This window comes from Mytilus californianus, unplaced genomic scaffold, assembly GCF_021869535.1.
Source record: "Mytilus californianus isolate M0D057914Y unplaced genomic scaffold, xbMytCali1.0.p SCAF_20, whole genome shotgun sequence".
Classification (NCBI taxonomy): domain Eukaryota; kingdom Metazoa; phylum Mollusca; class Bivalvia; order Mytilida; family Mytilidae; genus Mytilus; species Mytilus californianus.
The window spans coordinates 10,663,166-10,691,035 of record NW_026262669.1 but is presented as its reverse complement, the minus strand read 5'-3'; the positions used below and the strand labels follow the sequence as shown (position 1 = coordinate 10,691,035).

At 35.4% G+C, this 27,870-nt stretch overlaps 2 protein-coding genes and 1 long non-coding RNA gene across 4 annotated transcripts in view; all 3 read right to left on the bottom strand.

The window, feature by feature from the left end:
- The window catches only part of LOC127731777 (T-cell-specific guanine nucleotide triphosphate-binding protein 2-like), a 37,926-nt gene extending 36,918 nt beyond the window's left edge, over nt 1-1,008 (bottom strand). The window contains exon 1 of one of the 2 annotated variants that reach the window (XR_007995753.1): nt 921-1,008. The gene's annotated coding sequence lies outside the window, so the exon portion shown is untranslated. The remainder of the gene's footprint in view (nt 1-920) is intronic. The other variant, XM_052240611.1, reaches the window with a different exon arrangement.
- Nucleotides 1,009-6,567: 5,559 nt separating this feature from the next.
- LOC127731650 (uncharacterized) lies at nt 6,568-8,417 on the bottom strand. The gene is made up of 2 exons (XR_007995662.1): nt 8,331-8,417; nt 6,568-7,751 (listed from the first exon to the last, which is right to left on the bottom strand). It is a non-coding gene; the product is annotated as an uncharacterized LOC127731650 (long non-coding RNA).
- Nucleotides 8,418-11,170: 2,753 nt separating this feature from the next.
- LOC127731745 (uncharacterized) lies at nt 11,171-27,836 on the bottom strand. The gene is made up of 3 exons (XM_052240581.1): nt 27,624-27,836; nt 24,599-24,790; nt 11,171-17,192 (listed from the first exon to the last, which is right to left on the bottom strand). Exons 2-3 carry the CDS (start codon nt 24,785-24,787, stop codon nt 11,307-11,309), a joined length of 6,075 nt encoding a protein of 2,024 aa, XP_052096541.1. The 5' UTR covers nt 24,788-24,790; nt 27,624-27,836; the 3' UTR covers nt 11,171-11,306.
- Between the last annotated feature and the right edge of the window lie 34 nt (nt 27,837-27,870).

Sequence of the window (27,870 nt, the reverse complement as noted above, 5' to 3'; positions counted from 1 at the left end):
GAAATTGTTATTAATCCATCAGCAAAAATGCTTTATACCATCATCACATACTTTCTCTAATCATAAGCTTGTGAAATTAAAATTAGAAAACGTTTCAATCATGTCAATAGTCCAAAAAATTATTTAATCCTCGTATATTGCTTTTAAATGAGAAACCTGACAACTTTGATGACTGCTGGGTCCTACCGCTACATATGGACGTTTCTTGTCTGATGTTTACGTAGCTCTTTGAATAATCAGATTTATAAAGTGATGATTTCTATCAACCAGCATTGATCGATACCAATGTTGGTCTCTTAGTTTATTATAAATCCAGTTGATAAGAGTTTGGCCGCTGACATGATTTTAACAGAAATTTATTAAACTTCCGTTGGTGAAATTAGAGACATATTTATCTTAGTGTTGGCTATTATTTTGCGGTCTTTTTTTGTGATATAGTCTCAACGTTTTTATATATATTTGGCATCATGCATCCATTGTTATTCTAATCACTACCCTAGAAGTGAACACCCTTCAACAATATTCTTGATAAGACTGTCATCTGTTTGATGTCTTGTATAGACAAATCATGCGTCTGGTGTACAATAACTCCCTAGTATCTTAGTTGGCTTTTTCATAGATACAAGAAGATGTGGTATGAGTGCCAATTATACAACCCTCCATCCAAGTCAAAATTTATAAAAGTAAACCATTATAGGTCAAAGTACGGTCTTCAACACGGAGCCTTGGCTATTTTAATGAATTATCATATATTCTACGTAATAGAAACAAAAGGTTAATCAATATTCATACGTTGAATTAAAACAATGGCAAAAAAGAAAACAAGGAAAAGACCAATAACATTTGACACTAAATAGAAAGATAAATAGGAACACAAATCTCACAGAATGGGATATAACCTCATTTTTTAAAATGCTTACCTTGTATGCCACGTTAACTGGATAAAGTGCGTCGTTTGGTTAAAATCAGTAGTTATTTATGGTTCACAATATGTTATCTTCATTGATTATAGTAAAAAGTTATTTTTGGTTCACCGTCAACATGTTCAAATAATATCTGTTTTTGCCTGCATATGCTATTTAATTTGTCTTTGTATGATATGTTACAATTTCATAATCAGAATTGTATTTATGAAATATTTCATAAATTTACAAAAATTAATACGAATTTGTACATTAAATTAAGAGGGGTAAATACAAATCTTTTTAAAATAAGAATCTTAATTTCGCTTTCTGATATATACATCAAACAGTATATCTTCACACTGAACGGTAGGCAACCAACAATCGATCGATCTATCTATCTCCATGTGTTGAGATTATAAATAAGAAGATGTGGTATGAGTGCCAATGAGACAACTCTCCATCTAAGTCACAATGTGCAAAATGCAAACAATTATAGGACAAAGTATGGCCTTCAACACGGAGCCTTGGCTCACACCGAACAGCAAGCGATAAAGGGCCCCAAAAATTAAGCTACTACGACGATACATACATAAGCTTATCAAGAAGAATATAAAGACTCTAGCATTATTTCCGCTATACAGTTAATATCATTTCAACAAATATGCATATATATACTGTGGGTATTGCTGTGTGTTTGTTTATTCTACATTGGCTAGAGGTATAGGAGGATTGAGATCTCACAAAAGATGTTTAACCCCGCCGCATTTTTGCGCCTGTCCCAAGTCAGGAGCCTCTGGACTTTGATAGTCTTGTATGTTTTTTAATTTTAGTTCATGTACATGTTTTGGAGTTTAGTGTGACGTCAATTTTCACTGAAATAGTACACATTTTTGTTTAGGGGCCAGCTAAAGCCCGCCTCCGGGTGCGGGATTTTCTCGCTGTGTTGAAGACCCATTGGTGGCCTTCGGCTGTTTTCTGCTATTTGGTCGGGTTGTTGTCTCTTTGACACATTCACCAATTCCATTCTCAATTTTATATGTTATGAGGGTCGGTCGAGAACTAAACTTACGCACAATTGAAATAATGACAGCTTTCCAGATGGGTACTTTTCATTTCTCTGTAGCAATATACACCTTATTGCTATTCCCGGCTGACCCGAGAATATGTCCCGCTTGAACTATTGACGTCATACAACAATCACTTTTCCATTGTGGCGGCGTCAGATATTTTGTATTATGACGTCAAAATTTTACGGGAACCTGTGTGATGTCCAGTAATGGCGGACAAATAGCGATAAGGTCTATTCAAATAGCACCTGTACAATGTAGTTGATATGACAATTCAGAGCATGCGTATACTAGAATGATTCTCTTGATAGAGGGTAAATGCGTTAAAGGAAGCTATTGACATAGAGTATCCTAATGGAACTGTTGAAAATAATCCCTTAAAACGTTTTACGGACAACACCCCGCTTTAGTTGCCAGTCTGTTTAATAGATGTTCCAATTGTCGGAGCTACTACACCGTCCTCTATTCATTGATTCTGCATCACTGAACGCGACTTATCGTCGATTTTCAACTAGCCACGAGCTACACAATAGGTGCTAAATGTTGAGTATGATATGAGCTGCGTCGGATAGAAATCAACCTCATGCAAGTGCACGTATACATATACATTTATTGGACTTTTATTGATTTTGGAACCTTCAAAGACGAAATAAGATAAATGTTGGGCTGTTTTGTAGAGTTCTTGTATCAACTCAATTTTCAAACTACAAACTTTGTATGGAGAGTATTGATATTAATTTTCATTAGGTCGATTTTTATTCGCCGCAGCTCATATATTTATCCTTCTAGGTCACCAAAATCACTCACTCCCGGCTTTGCACGACATTCGTGTTGCTCAGTATTATGTAAAGTGTTTGTTTGAGACTGGAATGGGTCATGTCGTCCTTTTTCCTTTACGTTAAGCACTTTCTGTTTTTTTAGCGACTTATGAGATATATGGCATATTGCCTTAGTACTATTTGGCACAACTTTACGGACTTTTCGAAATACGTATTAAATTTTGCCTTCCTTGTCTTGTTCGTTGTTGAAGGCCGAATGATTACCTTTAGTTGTTACCTTCTACGTCAATTTTGTCTCTGGTGCCTTTTTGACCAGAATAAATCAAAGCGTGAAAGCGCTGTAAAGGCAGTTAATTACAGGTTGTGTGTATTTTTAGTCCAGTTATATCATTATCTTGCATAGTACATTGTACTTATCAGAGGTGGCTTTCAGTATTTAAGATTTAGAGTTCTCTAATGATATTGAACAAGTTTTATGAATGTCATATTCTGAGCACTATATGAAGGCGATTGTTCTCACTTGTTTATGAACTAGTGCATTATGTCCAGTTTGTACCTTTTTTATCTATGTTTATAGTCAAATACTGTTTAAAATAGTTTGGCATTTTCTTTTTAGTAATAAGTAAATGTTATCAACTGTATTTTATTCAACTTTGCAAATGTGGTTTGTTACTGGTAAGTAGAATGTATGGATGATAGTTGTTTCATTGGCAATCATAACACATCTCCTTATTTATATAATGATCTATATTCAACGACCTCAGGTACAAAAAAAATGTATGTAACTAAACTATGATGGGAAACCTTTCACTTCTTTCTTTTATATAAACTTTTGATTTGGTACCATAGAACTATGTAGAATAAATGTACATTGCAACATTTCAACTCTTTCAATGACAATACTTTTTTTAGAAACTATAACTCCAAGCAAAATTATATTTCCAAGTATAAAGTAATTTATGAATGAAACAAGAGTGCACACGCTGAAATGTCTCGCCTTTTTTACTAATCATTGATATTATGTTGATAGTCCTAAATATAAAGCTTTATTACAACTGTCACATAAAATTAACATTAACCAAGTAAACTTAACATTGACCAATGAACCAAGAAAATGAGGTCAAGGTCAGATGAACCATGCTAGGCAGGCATGTACAGCTAACAATTCTTCCATACAACAAATATAGTTTAAGAAAAACAGACCAAAACACAAAAACTTAAAACTGAGCAATGAACCTTGAAAATGAGGTCAAGGTAAAAAAAAAACCTGCGTGACTGACAAATAGATCATAAAATATTTCCATACACCAAATATAGTTGAACTATTGCATATAGTATTAAAAAAAAGACCAAAACTCAAAAACTTAACTTTGACCACTGAACCATGAAAATGAGGTCAAGGTCAGATGACACCTGCTAGCTAGACATGTACACCTTACAATCATTCCATACACCAAATATAGTAGACCTATTGCATACAGTATAAGAAAAACAGACCAAAACACAAAAACTTAACTATAACCACTGAACCATGAAAATGAGGTCAAGGTCAGATGACACCTGCTAGCTAGACATGTACACCTTACAATCATTCCATACACCAAATATAGTAGAACTATTGCATACAGTATAAGAAAAACAGACCAAAACACAAAAACTTAACTATAACCACTGAACCATGAAAATGAGGTCAAGGTCAGATGACACCTGCCAGTTGGACATGTACACCTTACAGTCCTTCCATACACCAAATATACTAGACCTATTGCTTATAGTATCTGAGATATGGACTTGACCACCAAAACACAAAAACTTAACTATAACCACTGAACCATGAAAATGAGGTCAAGGTCAGATGACACCTGCCAGTTGGACATGTACACCTTACAGTCCTTCCATACACCAAATATACTAGACCTATTGCTTATAGTATCTGAGATATGGACTTGACCACCAAAACTTAACCTTGTTCACTGATCCATGAAATGAGGTCGAGGTCAAGTGAAAACTGTCTGACGGACATGAGGACCTTGCAAGGTACGCACATACCAAATATAGTTATCCTATTACTTATAATAAGAGAGAATTTAACATTACAAAAAATCTGAACTTTTTTTTCAAGTAGTCACTGAACCATGAAAATGAGGTCAAGGAAATTGGACATGTGACTGACGGAAACTTCGTAACATGAGGCATCCATATACAGAGTATGAAGCATCCAGACCTTCCACCTTCTAAAATATAAAGCTTTTAAGAATTAGCTAACGCCGCCGCCGGATCACTATCCCTATGTCGAGCTTTCTGCGACAAAAGTCGCAGGCTCGACAAAAAGGAGTTCTTAATTAAGAAATAAACTGATTCGCTGAGTGCAGCTGGATACACCCACAGAGATCCAACCGTGAACAGTTGGGGCCAAAATGGACACAATATTCAAGCTTGATACAGGTCTGAATTTGGATTGTAATTAAATATTTGACACATTATAGTTTCTGAATAAATGTAGTCAAAGAACTTGAAATCGGTTATATGAATTGAATTTATTTAAGGAATGACTGTAATATTTTTTCTGTCTATGAAGAAATAACATCAAAAATGTGGTGCACACTGAATAACCTGCGTAACGAGTTATTTTAAAGTGTGCACCACATTTTTTATGTTATTTCGAATAGACAGAAAAAATATTAGTCATTTCTTATATTTTAATTCTTAATTCCATTTTAAACCACAGTAAATCATGAAAAAACGTTGATGACGTCAAGGTCACATGACAAAATTATGAAATTTATGAAAATCAATAGGGAGATTACATCAATAGCTATAAATAATTCACCAAAGTTTCATGCGAACTGCTTAAAGCATTTTTGAGTTGTTGTTCAAAAACTGGAAAATCCCCCCTTTTTTAATGAATAAAACCCCAGAACTCAGAAATGTTAAATCTAAAATTTAGAAAATTCTAAAGGGAGCTTACGGATTGATAATTTAGACTTAGATGCAACATTTTTTTATCAGTTGTTAGTGGCTTTGAACTAGTTGTCAGTAAATGCGAGTACTCTCAGATCTGTACTTAGTGTCTTTTTGTTGTTTGGATGTACAACTACCCGGCCACGTCCACTTGTATTTGTATTTATCCATCTGATGAGTTAAGCCTCTTTCAACTGATTTTTATAGGTCGTTCTTATATTGTACTGTTACACCACTGTCCCAGGTTAGGGGGTGGGTTGGGATCCCACTAACATGTTTAACCCCGCCACATTGTGTATGTACATGCATGTGCCTGTCCCAAGTCAGGAGCCTGTAATTCAGTGGTTGTCGTTTGTTTATGTGTTGCATATTTGTTATTCGTGCATTTTTTGTACATAAATTAGGCCGTTAGTTTTCTTGTTTGAATTGTTTTACATTGTCATTTCGGGGCCTTTTATAGCTCACTGTGCGGTATGTGCTTTGCTCATTGTTGAAGGCCGTACTGTGACCTATAGCTGTTAATTTCTGTGTCATGTGGTCTCTTGTGGAGAGTTGTCTCATAAGCAATACCACATCTTCTTTTTTATATTTACATCAACAGATATAAACAATTCACCAAAGTCAAGGTGAGACAACAGAACTTAGTTGTAAGATCTCTGACATTTTTTACACGGTACAAGTTTTTCTCATTGTTGGAGATTGTACGGTGACAGTAACACCTGTAACTGCTTAACCCATTTCTTACGCACTTTGGTTCGATAAACTCACTGAATATCATACCACATCTCCTTATTTTTATATGCATTACAATTTACATGTGCATGTAATTGTAAATATAAATATATCAGAACAAACTTCATTGCGTCACTTTTATTTATGCATCCTTTGGCACAATACAAGTTCTAAAATTACACAACATAAAACAACTAAATGTTATTTCAGATGAAAGTTTTGTTTCAGTTTCATTCATAGGATTTATTAGAATTTTGGTAGTTTTTTCCAAGTCCAATAATTAGCTCTATGTGCACGTGTTAATTGGAGACTTTTCTATCCCGTATAAGAGTTTTGGAACTAATTCTGTTTCTTTTTTTGAAAAAAGTGAGCACACAAATCTTGCACATTTAAACCATTGTCTGCCATCACACTGTCACCTGGATCACATAATTGAACTATTCTACATCTTTCAACTATTTCACAGTCACTGGTAAAACCAACATATGCATTAGAGACATAGTTGACTAAACCAGCAGGTGTCGAACATACAAGTATTTTCAGTGTTTCTGTTTTTATATGATGAAAAGGTTGCCTGAGCTCTAGGAGCTTAAGGTTTTATCACGGGATATTCTGTGCTGTCAATAATAATCCAAGTTGTAGGAAACTTTAATTTGAAGTTGGATGGCGAAAAATACCTGACTAAACCACTAAATGGCCAAGTGTTAATAGCCTCACGCCACTGTTTAGACATAAAAACAATCCATGTTTACACAATATTCTTAACACTAGTTTCAATCTAGAATCTAGACAGTTCAAAGTTGGTTGTATAATGCCTCAATTTCATCAAAGTCATAAAAAAACTGATTTTCAAATGACACCTTATCAATTTGAAAATATATGTATCTCAAACAATATGCTGCTGGACCAAGTGTGGTCTTAACAAATAAAAATTTGGTATACAACTCTAAACGGGTGTAAAAATGCATGGCTGTGTCACATGTCTTCATTTCAAAATTCTCTGCTGAAAATATAGGCATTGATGGTGTTGCGTAATCCATCTGTGAAGCTCAACATTAGCTCGGCAGTTGGTGGTGGACAGTCATAAATCCTGTCTGCAGTATGAATGACTTCTTCAGGAAAACCAACTTTACAATCAAAACTTTCCTCTACATTTCTACTACAATATTCATCAAGTTTAGTTCTTTTGTTTTCACAGGAAACTGCCCTGATTTTTCTTTTTGCAGACGATTCAGTCTCTTGCTTGGTCCAGGAAAATAGGCTGGGAATGGCAGTAGACTTAAGTCTCTGTATGGTGGGTTTGCGCCCTGAAAAAGGTTATAAAACATTAGTTTTTTTATAATTAAATGAACTTCCATTAGCAATGCATACTTTGTACTACCTGGCAAAATATTAACTAGATTTATTCATTACAATCTGGATAAAACTATGTTAGCCTGATTCAATGCACATCAAAATGTATGTTATGTAAATCCAAAGGACAAACAATGAGAGACTTATGCAACAAACGTACATTGTTTGTGCCTAAATAACTATAATATAGATGAGAGCATGTCATTGTTTTGTTCCTGTTAACATTGTCATTGATATTTTTCAAGAAAGTCTATGAGGCATAGCTTATGCATTCCTGTCATTACTACATTAGCATAATTACTGCTAAAATAATTCTCAGTATGATATACCTCTTGTAAGAAATCATTATAATTGTAGCAAGCACCAACAAATCTCAAACAGATCACATTGAATCGTAATCCAAAAAATTATGACGTCTTGAATTAACCACCCCCTTTTATAAAACGATAATTGCGGTTGTAAACAGACTTTGGTTTATACGCATGGCGATTACATATAAAACTATATATTTTAAAAAGAAAATAGAGTTTTACCATGAATAGTTTCCTGCACGTAGTCTTTTTCAGTAAAATGTGCCTTGCAAACAACAGCTGATTGAGATGGACTCCACGATTAAATCGTGTTCTGAAATCGTGTTCTCGTCCAATCTGCGTATGGGCCATGGCGTTGATCCAACTTTTACTTCTTTTTAAATCATTTGGAAATGCATGTCCTCCTCTTAAATGACATCCAGGTACACAATAACAAGTACTTGGCATCGTTAATTAAAAATGCAATTGAACTGTAATAGCTGCACAGTGCAGAAACCGGAAGTTTAAGAACAGGATCGGCTACCACGGCGCCACCTATTCAGGAACGATAATTTGCTACATTATATAACTGCGAAATAAGAATAACGTTAGACGGGTTCACGTGCATAAACAGAAATGCGCTTTGAATTGTATAATATAATTCATGTTCAGTCGACCTTTAATTATTATATCAACGACTGAAATGATTTATAAACATCTAAATTGCAGATAACACTCGAAATTAACCCGACTTCTTTCCACACGGAATTCAAATAATTCTAGTTTGTCAATCGGTTGACTGCTTATAATGCAAAATACAAATATATCAAAAGTTTTTAAAACTAACAAAACACAATGATCGTTTCTCTATTTCCCAATGTAAATGAAATGAAACAAAAAACATTTTATATCACAATAAGAAGAGGAGAGAATCAACATTTTCCGGATCTACTTGGAGCCTAATGACCCCCCACGTAGATAAGTTGGATATCGCGGAAAGAAAGATTAACACGGCAACTAGAAAGGCATTAAAGCACTGCCTTTAAAAAAATCACAAAACATTTTCTTATGTGCAATAAATTTTGAATCTTGAACATGTTAAAGAGATATATTCATTATACTTCAGTTGAAAATATCCACGGAGAGAAAAACAAATATATGAACATAGTTAAAGCAATAACTTGAAATTTTCCGTCGGCAATATTATTGATAATTATCTCCTCGACATCTTTTATCTTCAAAATATATTTTTAAATCATAGACAGACAACAGCATGGTAAAAGGAGGTTATGATCCTAAAATCTGTTTCAAATGATGAAACCAACAAGATATATAAAATATGAGTCTCAAACTAGAACTCTCAACACTCCCATCTATTCTGAATGCGTCTTTGCGACTATTTAGTCTTTATGCAACTGTCATACAAGTGAGAGATTTACTTAGCTATAAAACCAGGTTAAATCTACCATTTTCTGCAATTAACGTCTCAAACTATAACTCTCTACTCTTCCCTTTATTCTCGATTAACGGATCAAACTAAAACTCTCAACTCTTCCATTTATTCCCAATCAACGTCTTAAACTAGAACTCTCAACTCTCTCCTTCATTCTCAACAAACGTCTCAAACTAGAACTCTTAACTCTCTCCTTCATTCTCAACCAACGGATCAGACTAGAACTCTCAACTCTCCCCTTTATTCTCGATCAACGGATCAAACTAGAACTCTCAACTCTCTCCTTCACTCTCAACCAACGTCTCAAACTAGAACTCTCAACTCTTCCCTTTATTTCAAATCAACGTCTCAAACTTGAACCCTCAACTCTCCCGTTTATTCTCGATTAACAGATCAAACTAAAACTCTCAACTATACCCCTTATTCTTAATCAACATCTCAAACTTGAACCCTCAACTCTCCCCTTTATCATAGATCAACGGATCAAACTTGAACTCTCAACTCTCCTCTTTATTCTCAATCAACGTCTTAAACTAGAACTCTCAACTCTCTCCTTCATTCTTGATCAACTCGTCAAACACGAATTCTCAACTATCTCCTTTATTTTCGATCAACGGATCATAATAAAATTATCAACTCTCTACTTCATTTTCGATCAACGGATCATAATAAAACTCTCAACTTTCTCCTTTATTCTCAATCAACGGACCAAACTAGTCCTCTAAACTCTCTCCTAGTTTTTCGATCAACGTCTCAAACTAAAACTCTCACCTCTCCCTTTTATTCTCAATCAACGAATCAAACTATAGCTTTCAACTCTCCCCTTTGTCTGGATCAACGGATCGAACTAGAACTCTCAACTCTCCCTTTCACTCTTGATCAACTAGTCAAAAAAGAATACCCAACTATTTCCTTTATTCTCGATCAACGGATTAAACTAGAACTATCATCTCTCCTTTATTCTTGATTAACGTGTCAGACTAGAATTCACAATGCTCTCCTTCTCTGGATCTACGGGTCAAAATAGAACTCTCATTTATCCTATATATTATGTATCAACGCGTCAAACTAGAACCCTAGAACTCACAACTCTTCCCTGTATTCTAGATCAACTTATCAAACAAGAACTTTCAACTCTCTCCTTTAATTATTTTCGATTAACGGATAAAACAAATAATATCAACTTTCTCCTTTATTCTCGATCGACGGATGAAACTAGAACTCTTAACTCTCCCCTATATTTTCGATCAGTTGACCGAATTAGTCCTCTTAACTCTCCCCTATATTTTCGATCAGTTGATCGAATTAGTCCTCTTAACTCTCCCCTTTATTTTCGATCAGTTGATCGAATTAGTCCTCTTAACTCTCTCCTATATTTTCGATCAGTTGATCGAATTAGTCCTCTTAACTCTCTCCTATATTTTCGATCAGTTGATCGAATTAGTCCTCTTAACTCTCCCCTATATTTTCGATCAGTTGATCGAATTAGTCCTCTTAAATCTCCCCATTATTCTCGATTAACGGATTAAACTAGATCTGTCAACTCTCTCTTTTATTCTTGATGAACGATCAAATAAACACTCTCAACTCTCCCCTTTATTCTCGATCAACAGATTAACTTAATTCTCGATCAAGACTTTTCATTTTTTCTTTTATTCTCGATCAACGGATTAACAAAATTGTACGTAAACCTAAAATCATGCATGTATGCATGTACAGTTTTTTTCAAAGACATAAAATATAAATTGCAGTTCACAAACTTTGGATTAATGTCGAAAATTTATTTTTTGTCGCGTTTTCTTCCCAGATACGCTCTTTGTATAAGGCTTCTCGTACTTCCTTGTAAATGTCGGCTGTGTCACCGACATCGTGCTGAACTCTTGTGAACTAAGTATAGGGGCATCGTACGCATGAAACCATCTTGTCCAAATCTCTGACTTTTTCAGTGTCTCGCTGTTCCCTACAACTATCAAACCAAACCTCGCCCTGGTTAAAAGAACATTAAGTCTACATCTGTCGTCGGAAAACCCCAGTATACCTTGTTTGTTTGATCGAACGGTTGACACTACTATGACGTCATTTTCACATCCCTGGTAACCATCTACTGTATTGACGCATACACCGCGAGCTTTCAATTTGTCCTTGATACATTTGACCTGTCCTTGGTAAAACGTCAATATGGTGATCTGTTTTACTGATAATGTCTCTATTTGTCCTCCATACTTTTTTAAAGACTCATCTACATCTCTGTCACTGACACGAAGTAATGTTTCTATGACGTTGTTAACAACTATTGCTTCGTCATCGTTATTGTATGAAGACCCAATTGATTTTTCGTAACCGGTTGAATCTATGAAACATATCGGTTTCGTCCAATCTGGCCATTTAAAAACAAAATGAGGGAAACATTTAACTGACTCGTGTGACAATAACTGGTTGTCATAGAACTCACGAGACGGAAATTTTAGAAGTTCCGGATGCATTCTATACTGTGTATGTAGGGTAATACTCGGTACTCCATTATATTTGTTCAATCTGTGGAAAAGTGTATTTGACAAATATGAAACGTTTGGTAGATCTGTAGATTCTTCAGTTATATAATCATGTGTTTGTGTCACGAATGGCGAAAGCTGCTTTGAATCTCCAATCATAACTAAATGTTTACATCCATGAACAAGACTACAAAGAAGAGTCGTTTCCTTAGTAACGGAAGCTTCGTCGACAAGAACAAAATCAAATCTGAGCTTCGCTAGAAGATTATCACCAACAGAAGCACATGTTGCAAGTACAACGGTTGCTTTTTCTAAAACTTCCAAATATAATTCCGTATTGCGTTGTTCCTTTCCAGATTTATCTTTGATTGTCATACTTCTTGCTTTCAATGTAGCTATTCTATTTGCTTGTCCTTCTAATGAAATCTCGTACAAATCTCGTGCTATTCCGTCTTGTGTTCCTACCCTCACGATGAATTCTTCATTTCGTAATTTTCGTGCTATATTATCTATAGCTATGTTTGTTTCTGCTATAATGAGTAGATGTTTGTACCTTTCCAGCCTCACCAGCTTTTCAATGATACCACAGGCAACTGAAGTTTTGCCCGTGCCTGGCGGTCCCGTGATACAGCACACAGTTTCCTTTAGTGCTGTTTCTATGGCAAGTTTTTGTTTGTCGATGCACTCTGTGGAAAATTCGAAACTTCCTACATCCCTTTGATAAAATGACGCATTTGCATATTTCAATGCAGGTGATATTGCATCCTTACATAATTGTTCATTGTGAAGTGGTGACGTTTCAGGATGAAATCCGGGAAACGTTAAAAGCGAGAAGAGAGGTACTTTTACATTCTTGTCAATGTCTTTTCCCATAATTTGTAAAGCTTTAATAATACGCTGGTATGTAATTATGTTTGAAATTACATCAATCTTCCACAATTGAAGTCGTTCGGCGCCATGAGATTGTTGAAGTCGTTCGGCGCCCTGGGATTGTTGAAGTCGTTCGGCGCCCTGAGATTGTTGAACTGTATCTGGGAGTCTACCAAAAACTTTTACCTCAACGAAAAATGGCGCCAGTGTAACTTTTATCACTTGTCCAATCAATGCGTACGATGTGCAGTGAAGATTTTTATCTGTATCACGATGTCTGACTAACGTTACAAACTGACCTTCATATATCTTTGGAATGTAACTGAGGGCATTTGATCTGTATAAAGTTACAACTTCAGCGTGATCGGTATCTCCTTCCAGGTTGTAGTCCTGATGTTTGTCAAGTTTAAGGTTACTCACACCGCCAGGGTTCAAACTATTCAAAGGATTCTGCTCTAACTGTTTTCGTAATTTGTTCATAGAGAGGATAAGTTCTAGACAGTGGAGTCTGCTGAAGTGTACGATATACTTCAGTTTCAGACTTTGATCGTTTGAAAGTTTCGATGTCAAATTGTGCTTTAAAGCCATTTTAGTTAATCCGTTTATAAACTGCAAAGCAATATCCATACCAATGTACCAAAAGAGTTGCCAATGGTTTAATATTTCAAGGAATCTCTGAACTGTCACTTCATTTTCGTCAATATATAAAAATTGTCCTGCAACACTTTGAAGATTCAGTCTGCACAGCAATTCAGCAATGTTAAGTCTTTTCATTGTGTCTTTTGCAATATGATTAATAGAAGCAGAAAACTGAAGACTTTCATTAATTTTCACAGGTACATGCCGTCCAGTTGTCTTGTGAATGAAATTAACCAACAATAAAACAAACAGATCAACAACAGTATTATTAGTTTCTTGATCATCGAAATTCATTTTGGAAAGAAGATGTTCGAAGTCATACATGTTGCACCGATCTGCTGCCAGCTTAAGATGAACCAGAATCTCTTCCGTGATTACGTGAACTTGAATACTTGTATTTGATTGATATAACAATGCATCAATGTCAAAATATTGTTCCTTATCGTCGAGATCTTCTAAATCGATTTGTTCTTCATAAGGAAAGTCCCCGGATGCATCTATGACGTCATAATACGCTGGATTTTCTGGATCATCATTTCGAACAAAAACCTCAACTGTAGTCAGAAGAGTTTTGTTGAGTAACGGATGTGGCCGTTCATTACTGTAAATATTCCTGTAAAATCGAGATAAGTCTACACTCAAGGCATTTCTGTTCTCCTCACAACACAATTTTCCTCTGATTTTTCTAAGATCTGACGCCTTCAGGAAAACAAAGGTTTGGTTACGTTCTCTGTTGCGATATATCTGTAATGTATCGTCAGTCAAATCCATGTAGTAATCTTCACCAACTGTGTACCTGTACTTATATCCAAAATTCTTTGAAAAAAACACTGCAGAAATGGAACCAGGGGATATATATTGTTCCATTCCTTGCTGTGGCTTGTACAGAAATTGTAATACAACAACGATTTTATCGGGCAATCCTAACATAACACATGAATTGTCATAATTGGTAATGGCTTTCACTAAATGTTTCCAGTTCATTTCAGAATTTTCTTTTTCGTAATAAAATTTCCATGGAGTTCTTGAGGAGTGCATGTTAAACCATTCTAAATCATCTTTTTTCAGCAACTCGGACCTTCTCATAGAATTTTGAATGATATCCTTTGGTACCCCTAGATTTGATGCATATCTCTTCTCCTCCAAAGAGAACTGTGAAAAGTCAATGTATTGTCCATACTTACTGACGAATAAATCACAAATGTCCTCGTCAGAAATATTCACATTTTCTGCTTGAATCCATGCAAAACGAAATTTGTCGAATTCTTTAATCTTAGACTGATGTTCGTCTAATATTTCCTGTACTAAATCATCAGGTAGATCTGGCAAATTATGTCTTAAATTAGAACTCTCATCTAGGTTTTTGGTGGAATCAAGGTGTGACATGAATTCAGACACAAAACCATGTCTGAAGGCTTCCCTGAACTTTTCAGCATTTTCCTCCATTGTTTGCCATATAAACTTCCGTTTAGATGGGTTGTCATCTGGTGGTTGCAATGCTTTTGGGATCCCAATCGGCGCTCCAGTTTTTGCCGCATCAATTACTCTTGAAAACATCATCCCGAGTTGAGCACATTTTTCTGACATCATACCTTCTCTATCTGACCATGCTCGGATATATTTTGCGACTGTATTAGTCATGAATTGTGCTTCATTCTGCTTAGAGAAGTATGAAATCATTTTTTCCACTGTAACACGACCTTCTGGTTTCGACTGAGCTGCCGGGTAATCGTACGGTTGGCGTGTTACGGCAGGAATCAAATTTTCGTCCCAACAAACAAAAAACATGTCACCATCTAAATCTGATCCTGCTGTCTCATTTGGGTGGGGTCGTGCGCCTCGTATTGGAAAAACAATACAATCAACTAAATGACTTAATTTTGATAACTCTGGTTTATCCATGTCTGAAACTGCTCTTAATACACGGATGTCACCAAGGAGATAACAAGGTGACTTACAAACAACAACTGGGCCGCTTACGTTCTTTACATGACCGCTGGTGGTTGCAGTTACTCGAACATAACATTCTCCATATTCTAGAATGCCATATGGGTCGCACACACCAAAAATATATCTTGATTTCGGTACAACTATTCTAATGTGCTTTGACTTTTTACTGATGGCAAGCTGTGCTTGCAGTTTCCTGAGTTCTTTCATATCTTCAGGCGGCAACAAATTCATCTTCCCAAGGTCAATAACAACTCTGGCTAAGTCTGATTTCTTCTGCCACTGAAGAATGCAAATGGTGGCTTCTAAATTAACAGTCATCTCCCGCAAACGTTCAAACTGTGCAGTCTGAAAGTCTGTAAAAATCTCATCTGGAACACCAAGCCCAGACAAAAGGGCAATGTATTGCTGATTTAAATGTCCAAATGTAAATGGCTTTGAATATTCACAAATACCAAGCCGAGGATGTGCTGAAGTTTCGAATTTTATCATTGATGGCCTAATTTTTATAGTGTGTCCCTTTATTTCTTTGCACAATGTCAAAACACCTTTATAACCTTGCAAGCGTATTTTGAATACAGACGGTGGTGTTTTTATGTCCGTGTTATCTATTCGGTTTATTTCGGCGGTCACACTCTGTGCTATTTCCAAACCTATCGATCCACATCCATCAGTAAAGTTATATCGTTTACAATCACTCTCAATATCATCTTCGAATATGATTTGATCGCTTTGAATCTCCATGCTTGTCATCATCACTTCCGAAAAAAGAAGCCCGAATCTCGCCATTCTTTTTGAAACGACATTTTGATCAAAGTCGCCATTATGTTGAATAATCGACGTCACTTCCTGTTGTGTTCCCTGCCACATAAAACATTTCCTATGCTTTAGTCCTTCGCTGCTGCAACCAAGAAATGCATAATTCATACCGTTAACAGTAATCATGCCCATAAGCATTTTCTTGACAATTTCAGTCCGAACGCTAACATTAAAATATAGCTGAACTATTTTTTCCCTCGCGTATGGATATTTTGTCATAAATCTGTTTGTACGTCCTCTCTGAATGATGACCCAGTCATTTGTATACGTGTCTTCTTTTATGTCTATAGTTCGTATAGCAATTCTTTCGTCGTTCTTTCTCATTGGTTTGATAAACAGGAAGTTTGTTGTCACGTGATCACTGTCTTCGGTAGTTCCATATTTATTAGGCTTCTTCTTGTCCTTCTTCCGAAAACGTGAAGTATCAAGAGGGAAAATGTATTTTTTGACAGCATATTTAATAAGCTCAATCCTTGATTCATTGGTATTGATATTATTCAACGAGGTGTCATCTTTGAACTGTTCAGGTGTACCTGTTTCACAATAACCGAGTTTTAAATAAGGTATGGAATACATTGCTATGATTTTGTGGTATTTCTCAGTCTGTTCATCTTGTCGACTTCCTGTTGCTGTCGAACGGTTATGTCTGTGGAATCGGTCTTGGTTGGTACTTGCTCGGCCATTACTACGGATTTCTTGTTGGTATGGTAACAGGAACACTATGGAAGACTGACATTGTTGAACTAACTGGTCAACTTTACTGCCTCTATCGAGGAGATTCTGAAAACTATCTCCATCAAGGGAGACTATCGCGTCAGCTAAGATATCAATGATCCCATAAATAACTACATAAACTTTGGTATCGTTACCATGGCACTGTTGAAGCTATAATAGAAAAGAGAAATCAAATTTTACAATAACCTTTTTGTGTTATGCTCTACAGATAATGTATTAATTTAATTCTATAATACGTTAACACGAGAAATTATTCCTACTGCGAATAAAACACATGCACATTCAAGTGTTTCTAAAAAAAGCTCATCCCCCTATATTTCCATAAACGTTGGTTGGATCATGGTACTGTTGAAGCTATAAATAAGACCATAATATGATATGGAAACATTTTATTTTCAGACTATGTATGTTTGTTCATATTTGTTTTCATAAATGTATTTTTTTTAATCTAGCAGTGTTATCAGTTTGTAGTATTAACGCCAAAAATTAAACCGATTCAGTGGATTTACAATTGGTTTTGAAATAACCAGAGTCGCGATAGACCTATGTTTAAGAAGGCTGATGCCAATTCAGGGAGCATGACACTTAGTTGTGAAAAAAAATATACACCAAGTTCCCTCTAGTCTCTCGACTAGACGTTTATTTAAACTGGTACTGATTAAAATCGCATGACACCTGGTTTTGAAATGAAGTTCCCTCTAGACCAGGCGTTTGAGAAGCCTGGTACCGATTCAATGCACTTAAGCTTGATACTTGTTTTTGAAATAACCTGCATCTAGTTAGTTCCCTTTAGACCAGACTTTCGAAAAGACTGATGTCGATTCAGTGCGGTTTTGAAGCCAAACAGATTAATCATTTATGATATTCAAAACGGAGGAAAAGGGTAAAAAAAGAACAGCCATAATCGTCTTTATAAAAATAGTGAGAATGATGGCCAATGGCGCGGATGTAAGCAAATATAGTCATTTTGACGAAGTGAGTTGTAGCCATAGTTTAAATTGCAATTACCTACTACTATTTAACACCTTCATAATAGTCTTTTAATCTAAATGAAAATCGACTTTGTTTTTGTAATGTTTAAGTCGCTTTTTATGGCTCTCTATTTCGTAAGTCATAGTGATAAAACATAACTTTTACAAAAATCGGGTTCTTTTTTCAATCATTATGTATAAATAAAAGATGTGTGTACAAATTCAAAAACAAAAATATGATTATTATAAAGGGAACACTGTTGGGTTGTGCTAAAATGAGAAACGAAATCGAAACGTAATGAACGAAACGAAACGAAACAAAACAAATCTAAACGAAAAATTGACAAAACCTAACGAATCGGAACGAAAAATTGACACAGCAAAAACAAACGAAAAATAAAATGACAAAACAAAACGAAACCAAATATATGATATTTGATCGACTTACTACCCAAAAAGCTCTAAAACGTAAATGGAACGTACCTGGCATTCTCTAAGAAGTCAATAACTTGCCAGCAAACTGTTTATTAGGTCATATATTACATAACTAATTAGTTTGAACCTTAACAAGAGGCTGTCAGAGTGACAGCAAACCAGATTTTCCTGCAGAGGTCGAACCCTGAACAGTTGAGCAAGTATGGACACTACATTTAAGCTTAAAACAGCTCTGAATTTGGATTGTGATTGAATATTTGACACAGCATAGGTTTGTGACACAAAATGAATGTGGTTTAAGAACTGAAATACTTGAAATTGGATATTTAAATACCTATTATGGTCCAATATCCAAAATCTAAGTACATATTAGAATCAGCATATCAAAGAACCCCAAGAATTCAATTTTTGATGAAATCGGACAAAAGTTTAATGTAAGACCCTTTGGACCTCAATGTGGACCAATTCGATGAAGGAGCCCACAATCCAAAATCTCTCAATACATGGTTAGATTCAGCATTTCAAAGAACCCCATCAATTATTTTTTTGTTGAATCAAACAAAGTTTAATTTTGGACCCTGATGTGGACCAACTTGAAAACTGGGCCCAGAAATCTAATATTTGAATACGGGTTTAGATTCAGCATTTGAAAGAACCCTATATATATTTAATTTATGTTGAAATGAAACACAGGTTAATTTTATCCATAATATTTTCTGTGCAAAAGGAAATAACTCAAACTGGATATGATGCAATTTTTCAAATTATACTTAATAATATAATAACAACAACCAGTGATGACTAAGTTCTCTAAAATTAGATATGATTTAACACTCAAACATTGTTAGAATCAGCATATCAAAGAACCAAAGAATTCAACTTTTGATGAAATTTATTAAAAGTGTAATTTAGGACCCTTTGGGTGGTATTATCTTATTAATAATGAAAAGAAATACAGGTTTAGATTAAGCATTTCAAAGAACACTATATATATTCAATTTATGTTGAAATCAAACACAGTTTAATTTTGGACCCAAATTTGGACCAATTTGAAAAGTGGGCCCAAAATCAGAAATCTAAATATATGTTTATTAATAGACAATATGAGCTTAGTTTTTAAAGGAGTTTTCTTCATAAAAAAAAATATATAGCATTCAGAAAATTAGTTTTTACAGAATAACAAACAAACTTGCCACAAAATTCTACAAACAATTTACCAAAGAAAAGAAGAAAAAAATCCAAAATTTTATTTATCATTAATACAATGTCATTTCAAAATCTATAAAACTTATCAGTAACAAGAAATAATTGTAACAGAATGCTGTTACGAAGTCTCCCAAACAAAGCTCCAATAATTCGTCATTCCCATTGTCGCTTGACATTGGGCAATGTCCAGTACAAATTGGTTTATGATATGCATTAGTGACGCCTATGGATATACCCTGTATGTCATTCAAATCTTCTTGAAATTACGAACAGGAATTTATATGGTTAAGGGGTGGAGATCTCGACCGTTTACAAGTTCTTAAACAGGAGGGGGGTGTGGGGTGACCCCAGGGGACTCACCTTATATTTCGTTTGATTTGTTTTATGGTCCCATACAAGAATATGTATGGTTTCGGCATGGGGATCTTGACCGTTTACAAGTTTTCAAAAAGAAGGGGGGGGGGGGGGGGGGGGGGTTACCCCAGAGGATTTCCCCTTAATTTCATTTGATTTGTTTTATTGTCCCATTCAAGAATATATATGGTTTAGGGGTGGGGATCTAGACCTTTTACAAGTTTTCAAAAAGAAGGGGGGTGGGGGTGACCCCCATGGACTTCCCCTATATTTCATTTGATTAGTTTTATTGTCCCATACAAGAATATATATGGGTTAGGGGTGGGGATCTCCACCGTTTACAAGTTCTTAAACAGGAGGGGGTGGGGGTGACCCCAGGGGACTCACCTTATATTTCATTTGATTTGTTTTATTGTCCCATACAAGAATATATATGGTTTTGGGGTGGGGATCTTGACCGTTTACAAGTTTTCAAAAAAAAGGGGGTGGGGTGACCCCAGGGGACCCCCCCTCAATTTCATTTGATTTGCTTTATTGTCCCATTCAAGAATATATATGGTTTAGGGGTGGGGATCTCGACTGTTTACAAGTTATCAAAAAGAAGAGGGGATGGGGTGACCCCAGGGGACTCGCCTTGTATTTCATTTCATTTGTTTTCTTGTCCCATACAAGAATATATATGGTTTCAGGGTGGAGATTTAGACCGTTTACAAGTTTTCAAAAAAAAAGGGGGGGTGGGGGTTACCCCAGGGGACTCCCCCTCAATTTCATTTGATTTGTTTTATTGTCCCATTCAAAAATACATATGGTTTAGGGGTGGGATCTCGCCTGTTTACAAGTTATCAAAAAGAAGCGGGGTGGGGTGACCCCCATGAACTTCCCCTATATATCATTTGATTTGTTTTATTGTCCCATTCAAGAATATATATGGTTTAGGGGTGGGGATCTCAACGGTTTATAAGTTCTTAAACAGGATGGGGTGGGTTGACCCCATGGGACTCGTCTTTTATTTCATTAGATTTGTTTTATTGTCCCATACAACAATATATTTATATGGTTTCGGGGTGGGGATCTTGACCGTTTACAAGTTTTCAAAAAGAAGGGGGGTGGGGGTGACCCCCATGGACTTCCCCTATATTTCACTTGATTTGTGTTATTGTCCCGTTCAAGAATATATATGGTTTAGGGGTGGGGATCTCGACCGTTTTCAAGTTCTCAAACAGGAGGGGGTGGGGTGACCCCAGGGGACTTGCCTTTTATATCATTTGATTTGTTTTGTTGTCACATACAAGAATATATATGGTTTCAGGGTTGGGATCTTGACCGTTTACAAGTTTACAAAAAGTAGGAGGTGGGGGTGAACCAGGGGACTCCCCAAAAAAATTTTTGATTTGTTTTATTGTCCCATACAAGAATATATATGGTTTAGGGGTGGGGATCTCAACCGTTTACAAGATAAAAGCACATTCTCTAACTGAAAGGGGGTGGGGGTTAGAATATATATGGTTTAGGGAGACTTATTTATCTACAAAATGTCTAATATATACAGTCCTACAGATCTTATCAGGAGTAAAATATTTTAAAATTCCACTTTTGGATATTAAAAATGGCGATAACTCACAAAGGAGATATACTAATATCTTGAAAATTGAACTAGACCTTCATTAAGTCCAAAATATTTAAATTTGAAAAAAATTTGTTAAAGCTTTTTCATGTTATTCTGCTGACAAGCTGTTTGGCAGCCGCCCGATCCGCCCAGCCGCCCGCCGTATGTCACCATTTTAATAACCGATATTTCCTTCGAAAATCCGGTTAAAAAACCTGTCCTCTTTTTCCCCGATGGTGACCTACCGAATTAAATCTATCACTGGATTTGTACTTACATGAGAAACATGACGTGTGCTACATGTGGAGCAGGAACTGCTTACCCTTCCAGAGAACCTGAGTTCGTGTTGCTCATTCTTTGGTTTTGTATGTTTGTCTTTTTGTCTTTTTTCTTTTGCCATGACTTTTTCAGTTTATTTTCGAGTTATAGGTTTGAATGTCCCTTTAAGTATCACTAGTGGATTAGGAACTGTTGATCCTTCAGTAACATATAATTTCACCTCTGGTGTTTGAAGGGAACTCCGAAGACACTGATGTCAGAATGTTACCTTGCAATTAATATTCATGAAACATTTGCCACTGGACATTAAGTAAACACAAATACCGGTTTATCATTAGATTTTTTATTGTACATTCATTCAACATCAAATTTCTTTTTTCTGTACATTGTGAATGTCTTTCGTGTTCTCTGTTGCCTCTTGAAAAACAAAAACTAATCGGCAGTCATGTCTTTCCGCTTTAGGGAGCTACCATTTGATTTTTATGGGGGGGGGGGGGGGGGGGGGGGGGGGGGGGCTAGGATGAAATTTGAAAAAAATAGGCAGGACAGGAGTTTTGAGTAAAAAAAAAGGCAGGATGAGTTTATTTGCAAAAAAAAAAAAGGCAGGATGACAATTTATGTAAAAAAAAGTCAGGAAAACTAAAAAAAAAAAAGGCAGGACCGAATAGAGTGAAAAATAAAAAGGCAGGACCGAATAGAGGGAAAAATAAAAAGGCAGGACAAAATTTTTCATCCTAGCCCCCCCCCCCCCCCCCCCCCCCCCCCCCCCATAAAAATCAAATGGTAGCTCCCTTAAAAATAATCGATTATCGGTCGTAATCTAAAAGGTGTAGTTATAAAGAACATTTAGATAAAGAGAGTTCTTCTTTTATTTTTCTGTCCTTGAAATATTTATAATCTCAGTTTGTTTTCAGACCAATTAGATATGTAATATATGACCTAATGTACAGTTAGTTTGCAAGCCATAAAAAATATTGTCTTCTTGGAGAATGTTAGGCACGTTCCACTTCCATTTAAGAGCTTTTTTGTAGTAAGTCTTTCAAAAATCACATATTTCGTTTCGTTTTGTCATGTTGTTTTCCGTTTCGTTTCGTTAATTTTCCGTTTCGTTTTGTCATTTCATTTTCCGATTCGTTTTGTCAATTTTTTTGTTTCGTTTCATTAGGTTTTTGTCATCTTTTCATTTCGTTTCGTTAGGTTTTTGTCAACTTTTCGTTTCGTTTCGTTAGGTTTTTGTCAACTTTTCGTTTCGTTTCGTTAGGTTTTTGTCAACTTTTCGTTTCGTTTCATTAGGTTTTTGTCAACTTTTCGTTTCGTTTCGTTCATTGCGATTCGATTTCGTTTCTCATTTTAGCACCCTACTGTTTGGGTTATTATTAAATCTTTAGTTTTATTATTGTAATTTTACTTTACAATAGTCATGTGTCTTTACAATAGTCATGTGTCTTTACAATAGTCATATGTCTTTACAAAATTCATGTGTCTTTACAATAGTCATGTGTCTTTACAAAAGTCATGTGTCTTTACAATAGTCATGTGTCTTTACAATAGTCATGTGTCTTTACAATATATCAAGCTCTAAACCGTCACGAATCTACATATAGTTAATATATATTTATTGAGTCTATATAAAAAATAATAATTACATTACATGTACGTTTCAAGAGAATCCGTTAGTTTGATTGGCTAACAACAATCGCGAGTCATTAAAAGAAATTAACCTTCATATCAAAATGAAATTTTACATTCGTAATGACACGTGCTACCACAAAAAAATGCACAGGTAAATAAAAGAAAAACTTGATAAAACTTTTGTTCATGGTCTTATTAGCATAAAAATGTAATTATACGAAATTAATGCTTCTTTTTGTAATTTTATTGGGGTGTAAAAGTGTTGATCGAGCACACAATTTTAGAATGAAGAAACAACACTTTAAAAATTTCATGCGTCCGAAGCGCTTTTCTTGATGTAAATAAACAGTCAAAGATCTACTATCAGCACCAAATTAACGTAAATGATTTTAAGATATGACATACGACAATCCCAATCATTTTCCTGACTTGGGACAAGCACATGCATATGTTGCAGATTTAAACTGGTTTTTGTCGAGCCTGTGACATGTATGTCTCGAAAGCGAGACATAGCTATCATCCATTTTGTCGTCTGCGGCGTCAACATTTAGAACGAGTCCGTGGTAATAGTCTTTTTAGACATCAATAACTTTGTCAAACCTTCATGAAATTTTGTGAAATTTTGGACAGAATTTTGTTTTCTGTTTATCGTATTATAGTGATGAATGGACTTTTTTCTACAGTTATCATAATTAAGATACACTCTAAGGTAAAAGTTTTACAGTCGTCACTAACTTTGTCAAACCTCCGTCCGTACATTGTGACAACAATTTTCTCTGAAACGCCCCGACCACTTAGCTTACTTCTTATCATTAGAGAGAAAATACCAAAGGCATTGGCATTTAAACCCTATAATGCCAAGAAAAAGCAGGCAACAACGTGACCAAAAAAGAGAAACGGCAACAGTCAACAAAACTAGAAATTGAGGAACACCAAACCCACTAAAACTAGTGGTGAATTCAGGTGATCACCACGGTAAGCAGTTCCTGCTCCACCAATGACATCCGTTGAGTTGCGCATGGCAAGTAAAAATTCGGTGACAATTCATTAGTGTTATAACCTATAAATAATACCTGTTCATGGTGTTGTTCTATGATGTTTTCCCAGTACTGAACGGTTTTGTCTTGTCCTCCATTCCTTCTTTCCTGTCTGCTGTGTACTTCCGGTATAAGTTCTGGTTTCCTCTTTGTTGCTTTTTTGAAATCTTTCAATAAAAGTGTCTTCTCGTCTTGGTTATCTCCACAGAAGAAAACTAGCACCATGTTCTATAGAAAAAAATATTACATTGTTAATGGTGAGAATATCAATTGATTGATTATTAATTGTTGTTTGCTTAACATCCAGTGGCAAATATTTCATGCATGTTCAATACAAGTGAGAATATTGAGTATTATGACATAAGTTATAAAGTGAGTATTTATTCTATGTCAATGAGATAGTAACTCAAAAAGACACCGGCTACTCATCTTTCGTGATGTGCCTGGGTCATGTTGATTTTCTCTGGACCAACAATGTTTTCAACTGTAAAATTTCTATTGAAGATCAGTATTTAAAAAAATACCTAAATAAATTAACAAAAACATCTTGTTCCTGAATGCTATTGAAAACATATAATGTTCTTTTTATTACAGTTTTATTACTGTTTGCATAACTGCGTATACAAGTGTATGATCGGAGACATTAAGTGGTTCCATGTCAAAAATTTTGGCCTTATAATCTAGTGTTCCAAAATTGCTCTTATGTAGAAAGTAATCTATCTGAGATTTGCATAGTCCATTGTGATGGCAGAAAGATGGGGGAACACCCCTATCAAGGGAATATTGTATTTGCCCTGAGGTATATAAGAGGATGTGAACCTCATGGGTAGTCAAGGTCGTTAAAAACCCTCACAGTAGTAGCAATCGAGGGTTGTCAAATGAGCTGCCAATAAGCTGTTAAAAGTTCAATCGATGTTCTTGTAAAGACCAGCAGATCAACAGTTCGTACGAATATATTAAATGATAGTAGAGCTTTAATATTGTGAGGACAATTGTACTGTGTACAAAAAAAATGTACATTGTCAAGTTGATCTGGTATTACAATGTTGAAAGAGCAGACTGTCCCACTCGGAGGACAGACAGTACGTACCAGTCCACAATGTCTGGAAGTGACAGACTGTCCCACTCGGAGAACAAACTGTACCAGCCCGCTCTGTAGAAATGAAGATGGTAGTGACAGGTTGTCCCATGCACTCGGATGACAGACTGTACCAGCACTCACTATCTAAGAGTGACAGATCGTCCATGCATACGGCAGTCCGGAGTACAGGTTGTAAGGTTGTATTATATTTGTATAATATTATATATAATTGTTCGTTGTTGCTTTATATCAGTAAAGAGCCAGTGTATATATTTTAGTTCGCATAACATGGATAGATATTCATAGATTTTTGTTATTGCCGTTTGTTTATGGACAGCTTGAATCCAATCATTAACTAGAACGAATCGTTGGAAACGCCTTATACTGGTTACACGTTTCAATATCGTGCATTTTAAGATATATGAGGGGCCTGATGGGTTAATTTCGTTCTTCGTGATCGGCGCATTTTCGCTATCGTGATCCGTTTTTCTACAGATTTTTTTTTTTTTTTATATTTTCGTGATCCGTGATCATGGAAATTTATTTTCTGTGAATCGTGATTGACAAAAAAATCAACTCTTGAATCATTATGAGACCCCCCACCCCCCATCAGGCCCCTCATATATATATATATACACACAATTATTCAACAATAATTCGAGATAAAAAAAAAGGAATAATGTCTATAAATACATGTCTGTTCAAAACTAAAAAGAAATATAAAGTAAGGAGAAACCTTTATATTTTAAATAATGCATTATGATTTTTATAAAGGGCTGGGGCCACTGACTATATCATATACGGTATCCGGTCGTTCCGTCCCCAAACCGATCCGGCCCCAAGTCGATCCGGCCCAAAGTCGATCCGTCCCAAGTCGATCCGGCCCATCTCGATCCGGCCCAAAGTCGATCCGGCCCCATAATAAAATATGAATAAACTATATTGACTTTGGAGGATTTTAACAGTATAAATGGATTTTGCAAAAAGTATCGATGATGGATGACAACAGGTAAGTGAAGTATTGGTGTACCAGTCAAAGAATTATTTTAAATCGATACGAAACTGTATGTGATTGTGTCTGTTTGTATAGCAGCTTCAACATTTTAATATGAAGTTATTTTCCATGATAACTTTGAATGTCATGGCGATTTTTATTTTATCCAATGCACACACATAATAGCTAAATAAATATTAACAGTCCAATGGAACCTATAAAATTTACCTCATAATATAATGACTTGTTTCATCAAATCATTAGTCTATAATTGGTTTGTTTATTCAACAAAAACAAATGATGAAAGACTTGTTAAGATCACAGTCAATTGAAAGAAAATGATAATTACTGCTGATTAATGTTGATGTCTGTTGATTGTACTAAATTCTGTTATATACGTTTTTATTATAATTATACCCAATAATCTTGAAAACTTGTAATGAAAACATAATCAACCTACTTGTTTTATACTCATCTAAAGAAAATATTTGTCAAAGGCCATTTTTTTTACCGTACACCTTTTACATTATAATAAAATTCATAAACATTTATGAATTACAATTAATATATATCTTTATTTTTATTCCTTATAAATATATTTTTTTATTGGGGCCGGATCGACTTTAAATATGGGCCAGATCGACGTTGGGCCGGATCGACGTGGGACGGATCGACTTGGGCCGGATCGACGTGGGGCCGGATCGACATGAAAGCTCATATACATGTCATTAGTCCCAGCATAGGATAAACATGTTTTGCTTTGTAAAACACAATTCTATACCAGCCTGCAGCATCAGGTTCGAGTACCGTATCAATGCAGCTCCTAAATAGTACCTCTAGAAGGTCGGCATCGTCTATATTAAAAATATTAATGGACTTTAAAGTTTTGAATCGGTAGTTAACATGGTTAAGACTCAGTAAAAAGTAATAAAACACCAGCTTTCATATTTATATATTTCATTTTGAGTACATGTAATGTTACTTACTCTCAATCGAAATCTGTAACAACTTTGTCAGTTTAAATAAACCTTGTACCCATCCATCTTAACACAACTTGGCAGTTCCTTTTAAAAATCGTGATTTTCTGAAATCTTAGTCAGTGAAAGTGAAAGTACGATGTGTAAAATGAAAGAGAAAGTAGACTCGTGTTCTTCATTATGAATGAGGAGATCTGAAGGAATGGCATCTCTGATTTGATGGCAAATTTGTGGCAATAAAATATTTGCTGTTCAT

What these genes read in the sequence shown, in the direction of transcription:
- LOC127731745 (XM_052240581.1), bottom strand. Translation starts at nt 24,787, where the DNA reads ATGGTGCTAGTTTTCTTCTGTGGAGATAACCAAGACGAGAAGACACTT. An exon ending in TAGAACAACACCATGAACAG is followed by an intron (nt 17,193 to 24,598) that starts GTATTATTTATA and finishes TTTCTATTATAG; the next exon opens with CTTCAACAGTGCCATGGTAA.